The following is a 14,471-nucleotide window of genomic DNA, read 5'->3' on the forward strand; positions in this document are numbered from 1 at the left end:
GAAGAGTAAAAGTGAGAAAACTTGTGGGTTGAGATAAAAACAGTTTAATAACTGAAATAAAATAAAAAACTACTACTACTACTACTAGTAATAATAATTATATACAAAGCAAGTGATGCACAATGGAATTGCTCACCACCCGCCGACCAACGCCTAGCCAGTCCCTGAGCAGCGGCCTCACCGGCCAGCTTTTCCCCAGCGTATATACTGAGCATGACATCACATGGTATGGAATATCCCTTTGGGTATTTGGGGTCAACTGTTGTGGCTGTGCCCCCTCCCAGTTTCTTGTGCACCTCCAGCCTTCTCAGTCTGGGAAGTGTGGGAAGCTGAAAAGTCCTTGACTACGCAAGAACTAAAACATTGGTGTGTTACCAACATTATTCTCATACTAAATGCAAACCACAGCACTGTACCAGCTACTAGGAAGAAAATTAACTCTATCCCAGCTGAAACCAGGACAAGGAGGGAGTGCCAAACTTCTCTCTTATCGTTAAGAGCATTCCTAAATTTCTGTTCCATTGAGAGTCACACCCTCTCAGTTTTAACATTCAGTGCTGCCTTCTCCCGGTCCCTGTTAGCCCCAGTTGTTCAGCAGTTCTTCAGTCCCATTCTCCTGTCCTCCTTCTGCAAATTGCAACCATCTTGATTCATTCCAGAATGAAAGCATATTGGTTAACAAAGTTAACCAGCAAAGTTTTCTTTACCTGCCAAAGGATTCTGCCAAGGATAGCTTGTGGCAATTTAATTTCCTTAATAGCCTTTGGTGAAGCTTTTTGAAAATCCAAAGACGCTTTGTCTACTGGATCACCTTTATCTGTATTCTAATTGACACACTCACAGATCTCCATCAGATTAGTGAGACAGGATTACTCATTTCCAGCAGTGTTTATTCCCGTATGTGATCAGCGATCATACCTTTTGATAAGATCCAGTGATCTTACTATTTATTATAGACTCTTCCAGAGAGGGAAGTCATACTTCTCTGCTCCAGAGTCCTCTCAAGTTGTTTTTGTAGATGGGAGTGACACTGGCAGCCCCTTCTCATCAGGCACAGTGTCACTTCGTAATGACAGCTGCATACCTTTGCCAGCAGTTCTGCAATTTTCATATTTGCATTCCTTGAGAGCTCTGAAGTGAATGCCATCCAGGTCCAAATTCTCCATTTGGTGTAGTACTTGTGGTTTACCTTGTATTTCTTGCTGAAGAGAATGAGTTAGGTGTGGGAATCTTCTCTGCTATGGCATTGTCATCCCTTTTTAAACGCTTTTTAAACTGTTGTCATCAGGTAGTCTCTCCAGTTCTGTAGTTGTCTTTTTGGTATTTTTTTTATATATTTTCGTTTTCATCTATTTAAAGAACCTTTACCTGTCAGCCAGAACATCCTTTTACAAGGTGCTTTTCAAATCACTTTGTCGCCTTAGTTTTCTGTTTGCATTTCGTCAGCAGTATTTTATGACCTTTGCTGTCCTCCTTGTTTGGTCAAGCTTTTCATTGTTTTCGATGCTGACCTTTGCCCTTTGACAGCCTGTCAGCAGTGACCTTTGCTGTCCTCCCGTATGTGACAAGGAGGACAAGGCTGTCCTCCTTGTTTGGTCAAGCTTTTCATTGTTTTCGATGCTGACCTTTGCCCTTTGACAGCCTCCCTAACTTTTCTATTAAGCCGTATGGGTTTGGGGGAGGGTTGTGTTGTTTCCTTTTTGGATTGAGGCACACAGCATGCCTGGGCTCCTTATACAGTGTTTTTGAACAGCCTACAAGCTGCTTGCAAGCTTCTTGTTATTTGGGCTACTCTTTTCAGAGTTCTTTTCTTTATTGTCTCATTTTTAAGTAATTCCTCTATTGTATATTGAGTATCTGTATGCTGGATGTATTTAGTATGTTCTCTCCTGCTGCAGTGTTAAACTTAATCATATTGCTATTACAGAGTAGCTGACTAATACCTTTGGAATTAGGTCTGGAAGACCCAGTCTGGAATAGCATCTTTTTGTATGGGTTCTAAGACTAGTAAGGAACAAAAAGGAACTTTATGGGAAGCAAGTCATTTATCGAGTCCAAAAATGTAATCTCCACATATCATCCTGATGAGGCATTGATCTAGCCTACATGTGAGTAGTGAAAATCTCTTAGTACTACTGTCTTAATTTTACAGCTTCTGTAATCTCCCTTACATTTCCCAGTGTCTATTGTATTCGGACTGGGAGTTAATAGTACAACCTTAGCTCTGTGTTTTTATTATTCAGGTGTGAGATTTCCATAGTGTTTCTTTTTTCCCCACTGTAGTTTTATGCTATTAAACTTTGTATTTTCCTACACACAGGTCACTGCTTCTTCCCCACCTGTACATCCTGTTACTCCTCTAAAGTTGACAGCCTCACAGCACTGGGTCCATAGAGAAAACCCTTTTTCCCCAGGTCTATTTTTATAAGGTGATCATTGGATCAACGACATATCCTGTTCACTATTCTAGGCATTCTGATGCTCAAGGTGTTCTCTCTTATGAATCCCAGTGATCTTTTCTCATTGTCTGTTAAACTTTGGATTTAAGTCTTGACCTGACTTACATTCAATCTATTAAAAATCTTGATTCCAAATCATGAGTCTCATGAATCTTGGCTCCAAAATATGCCACTTCCACTGAGCCAGCAGCGTGTCAGCTTAACTCAGGTTTAGAATATGCTTGCCTAAGGTCAGTCTGCTTCAGATATCCTCACTGGAGTAGTTTTTACAGCTTTTGCTGTGAATTTTCTTTTCCTCATGAGGCACACTTGAACTTAAACTAGCTGTCAAACTCAGCACTTCATGAGTTAAAACTCATGCTCATTCGAAATTAAGTTTAGCTGGTAGCTGAAAAACTGCAGTAATGCAGAAGACCTAGAAAACTAACATTTCATTGACTCCTGAAAAAAAAAATTGCTAGTTTTTTTTCCCCCTCCACTCTTTCCCAAGCAGTGTAATCACTAATCCTTTGAGTTCAGTCAATAGTCTGTTAACACAGCAGTTAACTGAAGAGCAGGAGCTGGCAAACACGGGTTTGCTTCATTGCAGTTCATAAATGGCTGTTGTCAGATACTTGTAAATGATCAGGGATGTAATGATTTTGCTACATGATTGAAATTCTTCTGTTAAATAAATACATTGTTCAAGATCTAGAAATGCAATTTTCTACATAAAATGTTTCTGCTAACTAGCTTGTATCAAAGCCTCAAGTTTGACCTGGGTCACACAAGGAACTTAAGTTTACATTTAGATACCTACCTCTTGTGTTCTAGATTCTTCTCAGTATCAGATGACGCAGTCTTTTTTTGGTCTAACCTTAACTTAACCAAAATTACAGAGAAAAGTAGTATGCCAGACCAGCCAATTGTCCCTCATAATGATACCTGGTTTAGTATACTCTTACAGATTTTTGCGAGGGCCTCTCTCTTGTTCTAATACTGTATTCATTGGTTATTACTGGAATTAATAAAAAGTTTGACCTTTAGTGAACATCAAAGCACATCCTTCTTTTAAAGTTGATTGATTTATCCACATTTTGATGTTTGAATATGGTAGTTCTGATTTATTGACAAAATACCTTATTTTCATTTAAGTCTAAATCTCCTTTTTCCTGAATAAAGATGAAGGCAGCTTTATTCCTGTGTTACAGCTGTAGATATTAGTTACTTTGCAGTATATTGCATTTACTTTATTGAAGAAAAAAAACTATCTCTCGAGTACAGACTGTGTAGTAAGGATGTTTAGAGGATTGAGGTCAATAATTTGTCTTAAGGGTGTTTACTGTTTGTGTTTTGGTTTTCACAGCTTCATCACTGGTCCATCTGTAGTTCCTGGCTACTTCTCAGTTGAAGCTGAAAATGTTGTGCTAGTTCTGAATGGAAGAGAAAAAGCAAAGATCACTTACGCCACTCAGTGGTTGCATTACGCACAAATGTTAATTCAGACTCACAAAATACAGCATGTAGCAGTTGTGCTGCTTGGAAATGAGCAGTGCAACAATGAATGGATTCAACCATTCCTGAAAAGACATGGAGGATTTGTAAATCTACTCTTTGTTACATATGACTATGCGTTGGTAAATGAAGAAGATATGTTCCAGTGGCCTTTAGGAGTAGCTACGTAAGTGCTATAGACACAAATTACAATTGAAACTTAATTGTTATGCATGAGGTATGGAAAATACATCTGAGTGTTACTGCTGATACCCAAAACAATTATAGTAAGTAAATTGTAGAACATGATCCTATTAATGATTTTCTAAAGCAAGTGTTGGAATCTTTGGAAATCGCATTTAGCAATAAAAATTATAACAGAGGAAAAGAATGCTAGGATTTAGGGAGCTTTAAAAAAAATGAACCTGTGTCTGGTGGGGTTTTCTGTTTGTTTATTTTTTTCTTCAGTAGATTTGCTCTTGAGATTTATCATAACTGCTGATGTAATATGTACCAGTGACATGGGAATTTAAAAGATATTTATGTAATTAGGTTCCAACTACTGCTTGTTTAGGAAAGGAAAGGGATGCTACTGGTGGTACTTTTTTTTAACCCCTGTTGTGGCTCTCAAAAGGAAATTGTATGCCTCACATTTGGAATTAGTATACTACAGTATCACAATAATGTAGTCTGGCTTAACTGCTTACTCACAAAAATGTTTTTGTTATACTTACTGCTCAAACTATTTATGTGGAGTAGATAAAGCTTTGGTTCAATTAGATGTACTTTTTTCCAGCTTACTCCTTATTAACAGAGTTAATGGTGTTTTAGCTACTTATCATGGTAATATAAGATGAAAAGAATACAGAATTATTTTCATATCTTGTGTTGAATTTGAGTTCAATATCCTGTATTGAGCCAGTTGGCAAACTGTATGGAGTTTTTATACATGGCTTGAACTTGCTCACAGTGTCATTGAAATACACTAAATCTGGATTCTTGATGGTGTCAGAGAATTGACTCAACAAAGTTGAGTTTTGAGATGCCAAGATTAAGGTGACAGATAATAGAAAGCAGCAACAGTTACAACAGTAAACCAGGGTGCAAAGCTGGGTGGAGAAAGATAGGTCGGGTATTGTGATGGGGTTTGCAGCCCTTGCACACCAACAGTTGTAAAAATTGTGGTTAAAGGTATGCAAACGTGCCAGATTTTCCCAGTGAAGAGGGAAAGTAAAGGTGTAGAATCCTGCAAAAATATTTGGCATGAAGAAAAAATGGTTTTCTGAAAGTAAGTTAGTATTAATCACGTAGAAGAACTAGGAAAGGGCTGTTCCATCAAAATTTGGGAAGGTGAAGAAAGTGAGTATGTCTTCAGAGAACCATTAATAGCAATGAAGAAATCATTGTGAAATAAAGTAGAGACTACCTTTGAAACCAGTAAAGAATTCGGATCAGGGTATAGTTTTTCTTAAAAAAAAGAAACAACAGGGAAGTAGAACAGTGATCCATCAAAAATAATAACATTAGAAGGAATATCTGTCTTAATTTGAGAATGCAAAGGAGCAGAAACTTATTTAACATTCATCTGTTCCAGAAAAAACACTAACTTTGTGTAATGAAAAAAGTTAGTGCCAGCCCTTCAGCTGAAGCAGTGTTTCACTAGCTGTCATGCTGACCAAAATAAGTGATGTAAGATTTGAGGAATTGGTCAAAAAAAGAAAAATGCCTGATGTGGTGAAAACATGTCTAGAAGGATGGCATACAGTTTACATTGGATCCCAGGACTTTACATTGGTTTTGTTGAGTCCAAAAAGACAAGTTAAATAGCTCGTACGACAAGCTATTTGGTAGCCAAAAGATTAGATTAATGAAGTCCACCCAGATCAAAGTGACATTTTCCTTTGAGAGGTTACCAGTGGTATTTTCAGTTGATAAGCATGCCCAGAGATTAAGGTAGCTGACACTTAAACTCCGTAGTTACCATTAACCTGGCCATTTCAGTCAAAACTGATGGTTGCGTCAAGAACAGCTGCTTTTGAAAAAGCATGTTTCTCAAGGACATTTTGTAACATGCGCACATAATGTCTCTGATGTCGAAAGAAGACGTAAGTATTCTGGAATGTCTCTGAAGAGAGTGGTGGGGACAAAGGGAATAAAGACCAACTTTTAGGACAGGACTTGCACTGGTTTGCTTGTGGGTCTGTCTATGGTTATAGATGTGGATTGGCAACAAATAGGTGGTTTTAGTCTTAGAATCTGCTGCAGTAAAGATGAAATGGTGCAAAATGTTTTTTCTTTGACATAAAGCATATCGTTATCTAATGCATACATTGTTTTTACAGCTACAGAAATTTTCCAGTTGTAGAACCCAGCTGGTCAATGCTACGTGATCCAAGATCATATCTGTGTAATTTCTTAGGAACAGTTTATAAGAACTCTTCTAGGGAAACCCTAATGGAAATTCTGAAGCAGGATGGGCTTGATAAGCTTTGCTGGATTGCAGCCAGAGATCAGTAAGACTTTGATTTACTTTGTGAAAATATTCAGACTTTTTTGCCTAGTTCATTATTACCAATCCTTTCCTGAGTGTTAAAAAATAGTACAGCTAAAAGTAACCAGTCATCATTAAAAGAGAGAACATTGCCGAGACTCTTTATATAGGTCTTCATAACGTAATGGCCTTTCTGTTGCTATGTTTTACATAAAGCATATTTTTAAATACATAGAAAAATCTCCTATGTATACTACATATAAAGACAATCTTTTTTTCTTGTATACATTTGATTATGGTGGGAGAAGAAATGTTTGTCTTGCACCTTGTGCGTATTAATGTCTTACTAGAAGAAAAGGGCAGCTGTGTTCCATATAAGAGAGTGGATTTAATCTGTACGGCATGGCTCTTCTTTCTTTCAAGTAGGTAGAACAGATCTTCTGACTAACAGGAATAGGGTTCTGATTGTATTTCTTAATTTTGCCAAGCAACACCTGTAAAATGTTTGATAGCAGGCACATCAGTGCTTAGGAAGACCTCAGCTACCCTGATGAAGAATCTCAGGAGATGGATTGTATCTGTGACATAAACTCGTATCTCACAGATGTTCTGAGGCACTTCAGGCAGATGGATTCAGGTTAACGGATTGCTCTACATCCTAACTTTTGAAGAGCAGACCTCTACTGATTTAAAGTATTTGAGGTCAAAAAAAATTCATTAAAAAGTCCATCAAGTGTCTCCCTGTATGTCTATTTCTGAACTCTGCTGTGAAGTAAATTGACATATGCGTCATCCAAGTCATGCAGAAGATTTAAAATGGCGTTTCAATTTGCCTCTTACACTTCTAAGTATTAATAATTTCCTAAAAGGACCATATCTAAAAAGTGTTACAGTCTATTTTTAACAGTGACATTTTCAATAAATTTTTAGAAGACTCTTTAAGAATAGTTAAGACTAAAAGTAAAAGCCTATTGATTGTGTGTGTAATATAAAATTTTTACATTGACAGCATTTTCAGTTTTATAAATAATTGAAATAAAAGCGTATCTCTATTTTTTCATTGCAGTGCCTGTGGGAAAAATGCTAATTTTCAACCCCTTTACTTTCCTAGGTGGCAGCCTCAAGAAACAAATGAAAGTTTCAAAAACTATCAAGATGCCTTGCTGCAGAGTGATTTGACATTGTGCCCAGTGGGAATAAATACAGAATGCTATAGAATTTATGAAGCTTGTTCATATGGATCTCTGCCTGTTATAGAAGATGTAATGACACCGGGTGATTGCGGAAATTCATCAATGTACCACAGTGCTCCATTACAATTACTAAAAACCATGGGGGCTCCATTTATCTTTATTAAAAACTGGAAAGAGCTTCCTGCTGTTCTAGAGAAAGAAAAAAAAATGAGCTTACAAGAAAAGATTCAAAGGAGAAAAAAGCTTGTAGAATGGTATCGAAACTTCAAAGCATGGATGAGACAGAAATTCATTAATACTTTGGAAAATTCATTTTTGCCCAGTGATAAAGGATAAATTGTCCCTTTTGAAAATCTAGACTAGATTGAAAGCTTAATTTCCATTAACCTTCCGTGGAAGCTTTTATACAAAAGAAATCTCACAGGGCAGATGCATTCCTTTTGAAGTCAACAGAATTGCGCTAGCTTGGCCAAGAGCTACGTTCGGCCCTCCATCCTTAACAATTTTCAGAGAGGTTGTTGACTTAGCAGGGTGGTAGTCTGTAAGGATGACAACAGTTTTATTACTAGTCTTACAATTTCCATGTTGGTGTGTGACCTGATAAATTTTTTTTTTAGGGGAATATCTTTGCGCATGTGAACTTGTTAAAATGCAACATGAGTACAACAGTTGTGTTTGAAGAAGAGAGAAGAATGAAAGCTGTATGGTACAGAGTAATTTATTATGTAGACTAAAGAAGAAAAGTATGATTATAGCAAAATTGCCAGGTTTAGCACAATCATTAAGATACATCCTGGTAAGTGCTTGTTTTGAAAATGTGAACTGTTTACTTGATTGACATTTCATTTCCAAGAAAGTGGCCATAAAGCTAATTAAACACTGTGGAATAAAAATGTATATTTCAAGGTAAAAAAAGAGAAGTCTTTCTTAGAAATATTTCTTAGCAATATATTTCCCCTTCAATTTCAGATATCAAAATTGCTTTCTTTCATTTCCATTTAGTCTTGGGACAACACCTTTCTGAAGTTCTGCTGCGGGAGATTCATTACCTGCAGTTAACAGCTGCGCATTCTGAACACCAGGCCTTAAACATGAATTTCTTTGTAGCTTATCTGATTTCTCAAAAGCTGCTGAAACTTGTCAAATCCAAAAGATGGCAGAAGCATAATACTGCATGTTTATGATACTACATGTACAACAAACAGTTTCAACCGTTTTTGTTAAATGTAGCCAAAGGGATCTGTTACTGTTCTTGTACATCAGACGTGAGCGTGTGCTGTTACCTTCAGTGTGTTCGGCTGAGCGGTGTTAACTGCACACACAACGCTGGCGTACTGAAGGTGGTGCAATAGCCAGTTTTCTGTCTTTAAAGCTCAGCATGCCATATGGGTTCCTTCTCATGCAGGAATTCAAAAGCCGGTGCAACTGTACTGCTCAGTAATATTAACATTAAGAGTGGCTGTGGACACATGGTGTAAACTGTTTAAAAGATTGGCTTCTAGAGAGCAATATGTTTCCAAAGAAACTTAACCAGTCTTTGTAACTGTTGGTAATCCTGTAGATAAGGAAGTGGCTTGCAAAGGATCCGGCTGCTGATCGCTTACCATTCTTGGACATTTAAGTTGTGATAATATATTTCAATAGTTAGCTTTTCTGGTATTTTTAGATACTGTCTTTCAATGACTGAAACTTACACAAGGAGTGATACAACTAGGAGTTTTGTAGAAGCCTTTCTCACAGCAACTATTAAGTGTGAATTAGGATCGCTATGTGCTGGAAGTTTCTCTCTTGGCTTATTGCCCTCACCAAAACACTTGCAAAACCACAGAAATAAAATCCTGTTACTTCTTGGCAAACCTTGCATGTTAGTAATAACCTCTAAGAGCTGGGCAAACTCAGAAGCAGCTTCCATAGTTCTAAAATATTTCCAGGAATTCTTCCTACTGGGATGGGAGAAATGAATGACGGTTGAACAAGATTATGCTTATTTTGGCGTGTTCATAAAGACTGATGTTTGGAGAGACAGAAGTATTTCAAATGCAATTCCAACCGTGCCCTAAGAAACTGTTGCTTCGAAGAAAATTGCTACCATAAGGAATGTCAGGACTGCCATTTTCCAGTAGCTAAGAAGGAGTTTAGTGTTTGTGTAGTGCTGTGAGTCCTACACAAAGGCTTTGATGAATCGGCCAAAAAAAAAAAGCTGACCTGATGAAAATGTGCCTGAAAGGATGATGTACAGTTCACATTGGATCCCAGGACTTTGTGGTGTTTTGGGGTTTTTTTTGCTTTCTGAGTCCACAAAGATAAGTTAAATAGTTTGTACGATAAGCCCTTCTGGGATCACTCCAAAGTGATGCTATAAAAACCATGCTGTGCAGCAAAAGTGACAGTGGTTCTCAACTCTTCTTCTCATCCCAACAGCTTATGCAGTTACAAAGAATTGCATAGATTCCTTACTAATCACCAGTCCATAAATCATGACCGATAATCCTCTTGATAGGGAAACAGCTTGCAAAAGGTCACGTTACCGATAGATACTTAAACTCTTCAGGTGGGTCAAATTTCAGGATTTCTTCAGTGTCTCCTGAACAATAAAAACCAGTAAATGGGTATGTATTTTTATCTTGTCAATATAAATACTTTTCACATCTTTACTACTAATCTGAGCATGGAGGACTGCTTTGAGTGTTGAAGTCTCTCCATGCGACTAGTTTTAAAGAACGTAAAAGCTGAAAAGGCACTAGAGGTGAAATCCGAGGGCCAAGAGGAATGCTAATCAGAGAAGGATTAATGCCTGTGTACATTTCTCATGTATTTCATTCAAAGTGTTTAAGAGAAAATGCATCTGAGAACTGGGAACTACACAGCAGTAAAATGGTGAGGCAAAGAGTTTCAAAACAGGCGTTAGTCCCCTAGTGTCTGGTGTTTCAGTGTGGCTAGTATTTTAAGTGTCTCTGGTTCAAGATCCCATAAAGAGGCCTCAGTCTTCAGAGGAAACTGCTGCATGTTTTGAAAATCAAGAACCTTATAAGATTTCTCTAGTTCAGTACCCAAAAGCCGCTGCCTGGTTTTGAGAGGCTGGCCACACAGGCAGGTATTTGTATGGTAACATCTCTTATCTCCTAGTTGTGTTGAGTGCCCTGGTGGCACACGCTTTGCTATTCACGTTTTCTTTGCACACCCTTGGGATGTGAGTGCAACTCGGTGAACGCCGCTATAGTAGAATACAAGATGTTTCTGATCCATAGTCCCACAACACAGATGCGTTTTGTCAAGCATGCCATGAAATAACATGACTCATTCTCTCAGCCAGTCTTATACCAGCTTAATCATAGAAGGATAGCTTTAGGCAAGTATCCTCAAATTGCTTCCTCGTTGATATTCTGCACAGTCCCATCTGACAATGCAACATTTCTGGTTTTCAGGTGGCAGCATTCCCCGTTCCTGTGGTCTTCATTTTTTTCATCTTCAGGAATATATAATTTGTAGCTTGGGCTGCATTTTTAAAACAAACAGGACAGAACTGAAGTATTATGCACGGTTTCCATTAAATGGGTGTTTTCAGAAGATACGAGATGCAAAATAAATGCATCAAACAGAAATGAGTCATTCACTAAGATCCAGATGAAGACACAGCCCATTGAAAGACAGCAAGTTGTGCAGGTGGCCACAAATAAAGAAAAATGGATGTCTGAATGACTGAAATTAGCCTGATTCTTTCAGATGAAGTTACTAAAACAGCAGAAATCTGTTAAATGTCATATTTCGAAATTTGCTATATCAAAGGAGTTTTGTTCAGGGCCCAAAATGCAGGGTTTCTACATAAGTGATTTCTTTCTTTTCATGTTTTTCCCTCTGCAATGGAGTTCTTTTCTGAAGATTAAGGGTAGTCCCCAGCCATGAGAAGAGATCCACCTTAAATAATATTTACATAGGAGATGCTGAAACATCTTCCTCTGTGGCTGTGTATTTACTACTTTTTAGTATTTGTGACAACCCTTGTTGGCAATGAGGCTACCACGGTGCTAGGTGCTGACGCACAAAATACTCTGGGACGTGAGATACCTGGCTTCGAGCCTTTGGTCCAGCTTCGCCAGAGCAGGGGCGCTGCCCCTGCCACTGCCCAGCTGCCGTTTCAGAAACACGACCGCGGGGAAGGTCTGTGTTGAATGTCTTTGCTCCTACTTTTGACTGCGGGGGGCGGGGGGGGAGGTTTGCTTTGTCATGGTGGAAAGCTGGGAATAATAGATCTTGAAATTTGTGAGACATGGAAACAGTCCTATGCTGTAGAAGACAGAGTAAACCATCTCTGTCTGAAGAAACTCGAAAGACCCAAAGAAAGAATCTCTGACAGGCTTTAGCACAAAACCTGATTATTTTTCTCTTCTCATCCACTTCCGCTTATCTCTTTCTCATACTAATCATGCTTTCTGTTGAATGGCATTTCATCAAAATCGCGCTACGCTGGAATCATTGAAACTATTTGGACAGGAAGATCTGCCGTGTAATGGTGGAACATAGCAACAATGTTTGGACCTTGCTTGATGTTAAGGAGTTTTACAGGAGAAGTGATACTCCAAGATGAATTTGAAGATGTTCCATATTCAGGACAGGATTGTATCGCTATTTAACAACCTTTTATTCATCACAATGTGCGAAACCATGCATATATTAGGAAAGGTGCTGTTTCACTGAAATTTATACTGTTATAACAGTGCTGAGCAAATTTAGTAACTGAACTAAACTTCAAGATAAAATAGTAGATTTTGATAGCCTTACTACTTTGTTTGCTAGTAACATAAATGAGGCAATTGCTGCTTCAGGTGTAGCACAAAGATTTCTTTATATCTGTAGACAAAAAGAATTGTATCAGAAGCTATATCATTTTTTTTAACAATATTCTGTTGCCTGCTACCATTGGGTATGTGGGAAGTAGGTAGTTTGATTTCAAGAGAGTTAAGTCTTAATTTCCAAAAACACAGCCCAGTGGACTTCAGCTCATGGATTCTCTTTGAATATGGATCTCCATATTCATTCTCTGAATATGGAGGTGGAGAATTAAGGACAGCTCTGTTCCCCTAAGGGGAAGTGGAATGTACTGATTAATTGCCATAGGAATTTAAATGGTGCTTCACACTTCCTTCAAATGCTGGCATAGATTTAAGACAGCCAGTGACGTGTGCTCTCTGGTATGCAGTCTTTAATTGCATATTCCTTATTGCTGGAGGGTTCAGTTTATTCATTTAATAGTGATTTATCAATCTCTGTCAACACAACCCTTTGCTGATGATTGTAGAGTATCATGATTGTTTTACAGTGAAAGCTAGTCTTACTAATGCTAAAACTGAAGACAATATACCATCTGATGAGTATACAAGCAGGAATCTGCAAGTTATGCCATGTTGTACCAATTTTCCTTCCTTCTCCTGTCTAATCAGACTCTGATTGTTTCTTCTTGTATGTCTCTTCTCTTTGCTTTTTTCTCCCTGTGAACTGATTTTACCCAGCTGACCCTCTTTTCACATTGTTATTTTCAGATTATAGCAAATTGCTTTCTATCTGGTAGGGATATAATTTCCTTGTCCCCGTGGAGAATTTCTACCAGGTACCCAATCTCAGTGTGGATGTAATCAGGCTTTTGCTGAATTTCTGCCTTAGCAAAGCTCTTGCTGTGACACAGCATGCTGCCAGAATATCTCACTGTAGGTTATTACGTCATATGAGTGCTTGTTTCTTAAACATTTATAGTCTGTTGTTTAAGATTTTTGACTGTCTGTATTAAAAGTTCAGTGAAAAGGATTATGTTTGTAGGAGCAGAAAAGAGGACTAACTTCAAACGTCTCTTTGCTTTCCATTTTACAGCAAGGAATGCTCTTCATTCCCTGAATGAAACTTCACATGCAACTACAGATACCTGAACACAGCTTATGGTGTTTGACACCGAAGTCTTAGACATTGGCTCATGACTTTTGAGATCTGAATTTGGTTCCTCACAACAGAAGTTACCAAGGGCCAAATCCACCAGAGGATATTCACGTCCAGTGTAAAACCTAGGGCAGGTCACTTCTGCTTAGATTAACTGTCCAAAGGACCGATCCTTTGAACTGCTGCTAGACAGCCTGTGGTGCTTGGCCTGCTGGTGAGCTGTGAAACACCACAAAGCGGTCCTTAGCACTGTTGCTTTTTTTGTTCCTCAATTGCAAATGCACTTTCCCCACATGCAGGTAAATACAGAAGTTCCCCCTGCTGCCAGTGTTCGTGGTGAAACAAGACCACTTCGTTTGCTACTGATTTTCCGTAAAGCATTTACAAACATGAAATATAACTTTGTTAAAAAATTTATCTATGTGATAAGTATTTTACTATTATTTCCTCTGTTGTCAAAGAGCAGTATGATGTAAGGTGGAGGCTAGGCTCTCCCCCTCGCCCCCCAGCTGTTGCATGCTCCCTTGGTTTAAAACCTACTGGTTACTCCAGGGTTCCCACACTCTCACCAGTGGAAACTCCTCTACTTCTGTGCCTCCACATGCCCCTGAGTTCCCCAGTCCGGTCAGGGCTGAACGACTCTACGCTTACCTCCAGCCAGCTTGCGCTCCTCAGACTATGTATTCTCATGCTCATTTCCCTCAGGGCCCCTTACACATGCCCGCAGCATGCCTAATGCACACCTCTGGGGTTGGATTCTTCAAAAAGAAAAGGCAACCGGTTTTGTTTTTTGTTCAGAAGGCAGCACTTCAGCGGGAGGGGATTATGCCTGTTCTTTCATGTCACTGTTCAGCGGTGAGAGCACTTCCCCAAGATGTGTGAGAGTTGGGCTCAGTTCCCTTCTCCACCTGTGAAAACTTGAACGCACAT

At 38.7% G+C, this 14,471-nt stretch overlaps 1 protein-coding gene across 6 annotated transcripts in view; it reads left to right on the forward strand.

Moving 5' to 3' along the window:
* The window catches only part of TMEM5 (transmembrane protein 5), a 19,821-nt gene extending 6,258 nt beyond the window's left edge, over positions 1–13,563 (forward strand). Inside the window, exons 3-7 of one of the 6 annotated variants that reach the window (XM_009281095.1) lie at positions 3,805–4,119; positions 6,275–6,445; positions 7,535–7,685; positions 8,234–8,412; positions 11,042–11,237. In XM_009281095.1, coding sequence (XP_009279370.1) covers positions 3,805–4,119; positions 6,275–6,445; positions 7,535–7,685; positions 8,234–8,350 — 754 coding nt within the window. In that variant the 3' untranslated portion in view covers positions 8,351–8,412; positions 11,042–11,237. Of the gene's footprint in view, positions 1–1,955; positions 2,109–3,804; positions 4,120–6,274; positions 6,446–7,534; positions 8,499–11,041; positions 11,238–13,478 lie in introns of those variants that run through there. The other 5 variants (XM_009281091.1, XM_009281092.2, XM_009281096.1 and 2 more) reach the window with 5 other exon arrangements.
* The last annotated feature ends 908 nt before the right edge of the window (positions 13,564–14,471 follow it).

The sequence above is a fragment of the Aptenodytes forsteri genome, unplaced genomic scaffold (assembly GCF_000699145.1).
Source record: "Aptenodytes forsteri isolate BGI_AS27 unplaced genomic scaffold, ASM69914v1 Scaffold4, whole genome shotgun sequence".
Lineage (NCBI taxonomy): Eukaryota > Metazoa > Chordata > Aves > Sphenisciformes > Spheniscidae > Aptenodytes > Aptenodytes forsteri.